This window comes from Physeter macrocephalus, unplaced genomic scaffold (assembly GCF_002837175.3).
Source record: "Physeter macrocephalus isolate SW-GA unplaced genomic scaffold, ASM283717v5 random_208, whole genome shotgun sequence".
Classification (NCBI taxonomy): domain Eukaryota; kingdom Metazoa; phylum Chordata; class Mammalia; order Artiodactyla; family Physeteridae; genus Physeter; species Physeter macrocephalus.
Genome location: NW_021145494.1, coordinates 51289 through 60663, shown reverse-complemented (window position 1 = coordinate 60663; position 9375 = coordinate 51289). Strand labels below are relative to the sequence as shown.

The 9375-nt window shown below is 58.9% G+C and overlaps 1 protein-coding gene across 10 annotated transcripts in view; it reads left to right on the top strand.

The window, feature by feature from the left end:
• DAZAP1 (DAZ associated protein 1) overlaps positions 1-9375 on the top strand; it is a 22057-nt gene that overhangs the window by 9685 nt on the left and 2997 nt on the right. For 5 of the 10 annotated variants that reach the window (XM_024134277.3, XM_028484656.2, XM_028484660.2 and 2 more), the window contains exons 5-10: positions 1204-1314; positions 2168-2216; positions 5152-5234; positions 7565-7718; positions 8644-8673; positions 8773-8913. In XM_024134277.3, the coding sequence (XP_023990045.1) occupies positions 1204-1314; positions 2168-2216; positions 5152-5234; positions 7565-7718; positions 8644-8673; positions 8773-8913 (568 nt within the window). Of the gene's footprint in view, positions 1-288; positions 539-1203; positions 1315-2167; positions 2217-5151; positions 5235-7564; positions 7719-8643; positions 8674-8772; positions 8914-9375 lie in introns of those variants that run through there. The other 5 variants (XM_024134278.3, XM_028484657.2, XM_028484661.2 and 2 more) reach the window with 4 other exon arrangements.

The window sequence follows — 9375 nt, the reverse complement described above, 5'->3', positions numbered from 1 at the left end:
GCCACCTCCCGGCCGCCCCACCCCACCCCCCCACCCCACCCCCTACTCAGCGCTCTGCTGACTGCTCCCCTCCAGGGAGGAGGCCTGCTGAGTTCAGAACCCACCTTGGGACTCTGTGAGCCGCCTGTGGCCCCCGGCGCCAGGCCAGCCGTTACCCAGAGTGCCCTATCCTCGAGGAAAGCCCTGCTGGATGGGCTGGCCTGGGGGCTGTGCGGGGCTGGGGCCCGGGCACCAGCATTTCCATCAGGGGCCTCAGACCAAGGGCGTATTTTTCCCGCTTTCTGTTAGGAAATACCAAATACAGAAAAAGAGTGGTACTGTGAACACCTAAATAAAACACTGCCCAGATTCATCAGTGGTCAGCATCAGTGATCTGCACAGCCGTCCCTCGGTGGGATCTGCGGGGACTGCTTCCAGGACCCCCGAGGTGACCAGAATCCAGACGCTCAAGTCCCTTACGTAACATGGCCTGTAACCTACGCACGTCCTCCTGTGCACTTTAAACCATCTCTGGATGACTCACGATACCTGATACAGTGTAAATAGTTGGCTGGCGTGCGGCAAATTCAAGTTTTGCTTTGTGGAACTTTGTGGAATTTTTTTTTCCCAAATATTTTTGATCCACGGTTGGTCGAATCCAAGGACGCGGAACCCATGGCTGCGGAGGCCGGCCGTGTGTGTACCCACCTCCGCGCCTTCCCCTGCCGCTGGCACCCCGCCCCCACGCCCAAAAGCGCAGCCTCTGCGTCCCCAGCTGCTGGTGTCTGGGGGGGTGGGAGGAGGTGGCAACGTGGGGTGTCCACAGAGAGTGGGGTCCGGGCCAGAAGGCGGAAGAGGTGGCAACTGAGCCTCAGTTACCCGAACTTTCCACCGTCCGTGTGTCACCAGCTTAGACACTGCCCATGGAAGCGAGCCTGGTCTGCCAGTTTGGTTTGTGCAGGCCACCCTGGTACTCGTTCTCCTCCCCTAAAGCCCTGAGTGCCACACCGCAGAGCTGGCAGGCGCCGTGGGTGGGTGCGCTTGGGGCGGCCAGGCCTCTGTCGGCGGGTGGACGCGTTCGTTCGTACAGCGGCCGTTGGGGTTTTCTGGACTCACTGGGCTCCTGGGGTGTCTGGTCTGACCTTCAGAGGCCACACCGTGCACAACAGCGGGGAGTGTTAGGAGGTTTCCCCACGTGAACTAACCATCTTCTCCTTGAAACAGCAGAAAGGACCCAGGAGTGATAACAGTAAATCAAATAAGATATTTGTCGGCGGAATTCCTCACAATTGTGGTGAGACAGAGCTCAGGGAATACTTCAAGAAATTCGGAGTGGTGAGTTCTCCCCGCGCCAACAGCAGGTCGGTCAGGGCGGGAGTGGCGCAGCCCCGTGTCCTGGGGAGGCTGACCCTGGCACAAAGCAGACCAGAGCCCCATGCGTTCCCTGCGTGGCCTGTTACCATCCCAGGAGAGGACTTACTGTAAATGGGGCAGACTGACCTCCTGGAAGGCCCTCGGGTCGGCTGTAGGCACTGCGGTGGAAAGCTCTAGACGGGGTCAGGGAGAAGGGGCTGGGCTTAGGTGAGGCTTCCGCCCCCTCCCCTAGCATGGGGGTGCGGGTGGGTTTGTTTTCTGTAAGAGGCTAAAAAACGTCAGAATCTTACCGGGGCTCCTTTGGGGAGCTGAGTTCTAGCGGGGCAGACAGGACACAGGCAGGGCTTACAGGGCCAGTGGGCGGGGAGGCTGTCCCCTCATCCGAAGCAGAGACACGAAGTCCCGCCAGGCTTTTACCGGCCACGCATGCCCCGGCTACAGCGTGCTTGCCTGGTGGTGCCTGTGTGTGCCCAGGGCCTGGCAGGAACTTGTGCGGAGCGGACGAGGAGGGGAGGGGAGCGTGGTGGCCTAGCCAGGCCGGGGACTCTGATCCCGGGTGGGAGGTCCTGGCTCTCGTCTCCCCACTGGAACGTGGGGCCTGGGCCCCTGGTGACCCGCCGCCCACCCTGCCCTGTGACCACCCCTCGGCCTGCTCTCGGCCCCGTGGGTCTCAGAGCCCAGGAAGCCGGCCTTTTGCCTCGGGACTTCCTGCACTCGGCAGCCAGTCCCAGGCAGTGGGGGCCGGGAGTGTTGTAGGCAGATGTGCCCGTGCCACCTGCAGACCTGGGCCCTCAGACGCCCATCTCCCTTCCAGGTCACGGAAGTGGTCATGATCTACGACGCGGAAAAGCAGAGGCCTCGAGGTAAAAGAGATGGAGTTTGTCCCTGGCCTTCCCCTCAGATGGCAAACTATCTCACAATTAGGTGGTGGTTGTAGCGAGCCTTGCCTCAGGAGAGGGTGATTTGGAGACTAAAGTCCCTTCCCATGCAGCCCCAGCCTGTCTGCTTCCCGAGGGCAGGCGGTACAACCTTTTTTTTTTTTTTTTTTTTTTTAAGCTTGTTCTTTTGAAGTTTTTACAACTTGGCATGAATTTCAACATGGTTTCTGTTTTTAAGGGTGTCCTGAAAGATTAGTCTTTCTTTTAAATTGTGAACTTCCTCAATTACGACCGTCTCCTGTTTTAAGTTCACTTCAGCGAAGTCAGGAGTCTCATTTCATGTCGTCAGGCTAGGTCTGCCCCAGCTCGGCTTGAACGTGGAGTTCCCTTGATCCATCCCATGCTTTTTTCTTCTTTTCTTGTTCTTTTTCCCCTAAGTCGGCGGGGCAGGTGGGAGGAGGGCAAGGAGTGCCCCAGTGCGTCCGCACCAGGCTCCCCCAGCCGCCCACCTGCACGTCCACTTTGGTTTGCGGGGCTGGGACACTGCGCGCCCAATTTCTGTGCCCTTTGTTTTTCTTTCTTTTCTTTTTTTTTCCACCCCACCGGCTGCTGCTATTTGTCCCTGCCTCTGTGTTTTGGTTCCTGAACCGCTTTTGGACCGGCCTTGTGAGCTAGGTGCACCAGGCCCTGTGGCCCCTGCCCAGCCCCTCGAGGCATCCAAGCGTGGCCGGCGCCGCCCGCAGCATGCGCCTGCCATGCTGGAGAATAGTTTGCCATTTGAACCTCATCCTCCTCTTCCTCCATGATTAAGTAACGTATCCTCACTTCATGTCGATTAAGCTGTTAAGTCTTAGTCTTAATTTTAATGTAGACGTACATGCTTAGTGACATACTTAAGTGTTTCATAGTAAAGTACGGTAATGTTAAGTAAGTTGTTTTTCCTTTTCTCTCTGTGAATTGTTTGTGATTAACGATATCTCTTTAGATTTCTCTTCTCCAGGTGCTAAATTATATCACACAGGTACAGGCCAGTCCCGCAGTCAGAGGAGGGAGCGGGCTTTGCTCCAGTGGGGTGTAAACGAAGTTTCAGTGTGTTTCTGTTCCGCTTCCTCAGCGGTGATGTCGCCTCTTGACAGACAGACGCGTCCCTAGAAGCCCCGCCCCGGGGCTCCTTCCCCACGACTCACCGCCTCTTGCACTCTAAGGACCGCGAGCCCTGTGGCTTCAGACACTCCTGCACTTGGAGAAAACGTTCACTTTTTCACATGCCGTTCATCACCCATGTTGTGTTCCACCATTTGCCTCTGATCTTGGGATGCCTCGGGACGCGGGGGTCCCGAGGCTGCTCTTAGACACCCTGTGGGCCGCCTGTGGTCCTCAGCCCGGACCCGGGGGTGCCAGGCGGCCTGGGCGGGGTCTGGGCAGGAGGGGCTGCGGGAGAGTGCTCGGGGCTCGCCCCTCGGCCCCGTTCCCGTGTGGCTCCTTCCATCCTCCTCCGCCGTGGGGCTTGGCGAGTCCCCGCGTGGCCCCCAGTGCTAGGCAGGTGGAGGGCAGGAGCCGCACCAGAGCCAGCAGTTGGTCAGCAGGCGCCCCGAGAGCTCGTCCCTACTTTCTCTCCTTCCTGAGTCTTTCCCGAAGCCTCCCTCACTCCCTCCCTGTCCCTGTCCCTCGGTCCATCTGAGCCTCCCCGTCCCCGCCCCGGGGCTCAGTCCCCACACACCCCAGCTGCCACCTTTGCTCCCTCACACCCTCCCGCGTGCCCGCCGCTGCGGCCCGTATCCTCCGGCCTGTTCACAGTTCCTCTCCACGCCGTGTGCAGGTTCTGTGTGCGTGTGTGTCACGCTCAGGCATGTGCGTGTGCGGAGAGAATGGGCCTCCCGGCGAGGCTGCCGCCCACCGTTCTGAGCTGCCTTCCCTCCATCCTTCTCCCACCACAGTTTTGCCGGGAGTCTTTCCGCATCCTTCTTTGCTCAGCTTGAGAGGCCTGGAGGCAGCTGCTCCCTCCTGGGCACTCCCTCCCCTGCCGCCTGGGGCTGCCCCCGCCCCCTGCGGCCACCTCCCCGCGGTGCTCCGTGCCCCTCCCCCCACACCCGTCTTCCGCCCCTTCTCGGCCCTGGCCCTTCCCCTGGCCTATCCTTTGTTGTTTGGGGTCTTACAGCAGCTGCCTTGGGGGGCCTGTAGTTCTCAGCGCAGATGGGCCCTGGGGAGCCAGAGCAGCAGCCTGAGGGCTGGACACTCCACGCTAGCCAGGCGGCCGCGCTCATCAGACCAGCAAACTTCGTTTATACTGCACTCTCTTGTGTTTGGGAAACGCTAAATTGTTTTTCCCTTTGAAATTGTCCTTTTGATGACATGGTGCCTCTTGCTCTTGCTGCCGACAGCAGTGTTTGACCTGCTGGAACCCACCGTGGCCTGTATCTCTGTGTATTTATTTATGCAGCTACGTATAGATAGACACCTGTATACATACGTACGTTACTTTGGCAGGACTCCTCGGGCTTACCCAACAGCGTTGGGCAAGCTTGGCGAGGCTCTAACTGGTAGAGATGTACCTCTGTTAAGGCGCTAGAACAATGTACGGCTGCTGTCAGCACTAGCTGCAAAGCGACTGCCCGCCGAGGGGGAGGACCCTGGGTTTCAGAAAAGCAGAAGCGCACCCATGACACGCTCGGGGCTGCCCGCCAGCTGGGCCCTCACCGCCCCGCTGTCCGGGCTGCTGCTAAGACGCGCCCCGGTGGTTCCAAGGTCACCTCTGTGGAGGAAGCGGCGTCTGGGCTGAGACGTGCTCACGCCCCCAGCCTCGCACACAGGCTTCGCTGAAACCCTCGGTCGATCCCTCGGCCCGTCCCTAATACTGTTCATCATCCTGTTTTGTGTCACAACACCCTGCTACCTTGATTCACTCTTCGTCGTTGGCTAGGTTTTGGATTTATTACTTTCGAGGACGAACAATCAGTGGACCAGGCTGTCAACATGCATTTTCACGACATCATGGGCAAAAAAGTGTGTAGTTGTAGTTTTATTTTACCTTAAGACCAAACTAAGTCTTAGGCAACCTAGGGATTTCACTGGAGAGGAAATCCCTTGACAGGAGGAGGGCCGGGCTGGTCATCCTGGGACCCCATGCTGGGGGTCGGACCCGGTTCTGGGAGCCCCTGGCTCTAGATCCCCTGGGGAGGGGGGCGGCCGGGTTGGGGGCAGGCTGGCGTCCAGTGAAGTCACGGGTTGCCTCAGGCTTGGTTTCAGTGACCACTCCTTCAGATGTGTGTCCCCTCCCCTCCCCTCCCGTCCCACGCCGGCCCGTAAAGTGCCGGGCCGTGAACCTTTGAGAACAGGTTCCGTGTAAAACTGAAGGCAACGTAAACATCCTGAAGGATTGGTTTTCAAATTGGGTCACTTACTGTGAACTCGGTACCGACCACATGCTCCTGATAGTTCTTAACTCCATGCAGTCAAGTGACCTCTGGTTGTTTCATCTTCATACTGTGTTGCTGCCACGGAGGGAACCTCTCGGGAGGTGACCCGACCCCTCATTTTCCGGCCCTGAGCTTGCTGAGAACTCAGCTCTCGCCTGAGTAGCTGGTGGGGGGCTGTGCAGTCGGCCAGGCTGCCGCCCCTCCCAGGCCCTCGGCTCGTCCTCGTCCCCTCGGCAAGCCCAGCCCTTCTGCCGGAGCCCAGGCCGACTCGTTGGCTGACACGTGGAGGGAATCTGGCCCCAAGGGTGCCCCCCCCGCCCCCTCGCTTTACAGATGGGCGGCTGACTCAGTTCCACCCGAACCTGACAGTGCAGGAGACACAGTCATGCTCTCAGTTTGAGACATTCATTGATGCTCCTAGTTTAAGGTTAGCTTGCAGATTCCAAGGATGTGCGCTGTTATGAACACACGTTCAGAGGAGCCCGTGTCCCATGTTTTAAGGTCCTGTGGCATTTACAGCTGGGGAGAAGTGAGGTCCTCCTTCAGGGACAGAGAGGCCCGCTCAGTGCACAGATATGCTCCCAGGGGCAGAGTCCAGCTCCAGCCCCGTCTCGAAGGGCTGAGGCCCACTTGTAATTAAAAGCTAAGGGCAGCATAGGAAGACTAAAAGAATATGTATACTTTTTAAATTACAGGGCTGCTTTGCTTTGTAAGCAGGAACCAAATTCCCTTAAGGAAAGTGAAGACTCATTAATTTGAGTTCTTTGAAATGGGTCCTCTGGTCCTGCTTTCCCACCGCCCTGAGCTGCTGGGGATTTTGTTCCTGTCCATGGAGCATCCTCGGGGCATCGGGAGGTGGGGTCTTTGTGCCTCTGTCCCCCGCCTGTCTGTTCTCTCCCAGGAACGCCTTTAGGCAGAATTGATGGGATTCTGAATATACGATGCTTGGCGCACCAGGCTGTGAGACCCCAAGGCTGTGAGACCCCAAGGACGACTCCAAGTGAATTCATTGCCTCTTTCTCCTCGCTAAGATTTATCCTGCAGACAAGAATAACTGGGGATTCTAGAATGCTAACGCAGCCCTGGAATCGGGGGGCTTTGCTGTCAGTCGGCCCACATTGGAAAGGCTGTGTAGGCGGGGCTAGGCCTGGTGGGATGGGTACCTCGGTCCCCTTGTCCCGCCCTCCATATGCTGTGGCTCCTGGCACATCCAAAAGCGGAAGGGTCCTGGGCTGCTGACCTAACACAGTATGAAGATTGCTTACTGATTCAAATGTCCATTTTATTGCATGTTTGTTTACTTTTTTTGTTAGATGTAATGTAAGATTCTCTTATCACATCCATTCCCTCTGACATTATTTTGAGTTAATTGAGATTCTTTAAGCGTTAGCCTGGGGAAGGTAAGTCTTTATCTTCCATTAGACATTTTAAATAAAAAACCTAAGTAAACCAACTATGTTTCTCAGGTATGAGCTGAAGGGCGCAGGCAGGGCGGGGGCTTTGGAGAGGGCCTGCACGTCTGGCCGGGGAGGCCAAGAGGAGGGCCGCGATGGTTGGCACGAGCCTGGCCTGCGTGACCCTGGGTTGACACTGCCCCTTAACTCGACTGAAAGACCCCTGTCACGCACAGAACTCTCTGCGGGCTCTTGGCCCTCCGCCCTGCTCTGCAGTGGGTGGGGCTTCATGTGTCTTACAGTTGGATCTGTTGTACCTGAGAAACATTTTTTAGACAAAAGAATTTTAAAAACTTTTTTAAGAAAAAAAAGTTACTGGCCTAAATAAGGTTTATAGTTAAGTATTTAGTTTTAAGTCATAATAAGATGCTAAGTGTAGTTGTAAGTTATCTGAGGGTGTGTCTGAAGGGAAGGGGGTCTGAGACCCTCAGCGTTTCCCTAAACCAGAGCTCGATTTGTCTAGGTGGAAGTTAAACGGGCCGAGCCACGGGACAGCAAAAGCCAAGCGCCGGGCCAGCCAGGGGCCAGCCAGTGGGGCAGCCGGGTTGTGCCCAGTGCCGCCAACGGCTGGGCAGGTCAGCCCCCGCCCACGTGGCAGCAGGGGTATGGCCCGCAAGGTAAGGCTGGCGCCCCTTCCGACAGGCCCATCCATAGCTGGGACACGCCCACTGGCATGCGTGTGGGCCGTGGGGGCTGGAACCTGTGCCAGGGCCCCTCCCTGTCCAGGGCTGGGTGGGTCTGTCCCCTCTGCCGCCCGTGGGCGCTGGGAGTGCTGGGCTGGTGCCTCCGGCGGAGGTCGGAGGTGTGTCCCCAAGGGCAGGTGCCACGAGGCCGGAGTGGGAGATGGACGTGGCCTGTCTCGCAGGCTCTGGTCAGAGGCTCTGGGGAGAGCGGGGTTTCCACCCAGCGGGGAGGAAGCATGGAGTCCTGCCTCTTGGGTCCTTCGGGTCTATTCCAGCTCCCTGGGCTGTGGGCCCTCCGTGTGGGGCTGGCAGAGCTTTTACGGACAGCTTGGGGGAGGCTTGGGTTGGCCAGGGGCCCCGAGCCAGGATCCAGGAGCCTCCATTTCCTTTAGAAACCCAGAGAAGGAACACTGTCCAGGGAAGGGCACTGGGCGCCCCCAAGCTCATAGACCCATTTTTGCATGGCTCCAGGCTTTATTCCTGGTCTCTCCAGGGCTGGCTTTTAGAATGGTTTTTATTGCAAAACAAGCCACGGCTGTAGGGGACCATCTAGTGAGACTAGATGCCCTCACACCCACAAGCGGGAAGAATCAGCGCTTGGCCGGAGGCCGCCCAGGCTTCCTGCCTCCCAGCCTGAGTCCCACACACGCGACTGAGTCCCTGCTCTGTGGGCGTCCCCGCCCTCCCGTCCGAGGGGCTGCTTGGAAGAGCTGGGACCATGCGACCCAAGGAAGGCTCCCCTCTGACGCCTCCCCTGCACCCGTGATGCGTCAGGACACCAGGTCCCACGGGGGGCGGGGGTCCCCAGTCCACGCCATAGCGCTGACGCAGCACCCACCCCTCTCTGTTTTCCCTACAGGGATGTGGGTGCCAGCAGGACAGGCGATCGGTGAGTCCCTGTGGGGAGGAGATGGAGAGAACAGGGTGTGAAACTGGCGGGTGGGGCTGGGGCCTTCTGCCCGCCCTCAGCCTGCTCGCTGTGTTTCAGGTGGCTACGGACCGCCCCCCGCGGGAAGAGGAGCCCCCCCGCCGCCCCCGCCCTTCACCTCTTACATCGTGTCCACCCCTCCTGGAGGGTTCCCCCCTCCCCAGGGCTTCCCCCAGGGCTACGGAGCGCCCCCGCAGTTCAGTAAGTGGCCGCGGGCCCTGTTGTGGGGGGCGGGGGGGCTGGGAGTTGTCGGGCACAGAGATCCCCACCGCACCCCCTTTCTTGCTCATCTTAATGCCTCGGGACCTGCTCTCCATGCTTCACTTGAGGGGGCTTGATTCACTTGCTCTGTGCCCAGCTGTAATTGAAGAGGCATCAAGATGGTCAGCACCCCTGGAGGGCTGGAGTGGGCCTTCCGTCCCCCAGCACCGTGGGTAGAGGGGGTGTGGCCACACGTGATGACCGTGTGTCCATCGGGAAAGAGAAGTGCCTCACCTGATCCTGTAGGGCCGACAGGCAGCCACTTGAGTGTGTTGTTCGGCCGGCGGGAGGTGTCTTCCGCCTTCCTTCCCTCGTGGTCCTTGGGGCGGCGTGCTCAGCGGCCCCCTGTGGCCAGTGGCGCCGCCCCGCCCCCGCCCCCCCCCCCCCCCGCGCCGCGCGGCC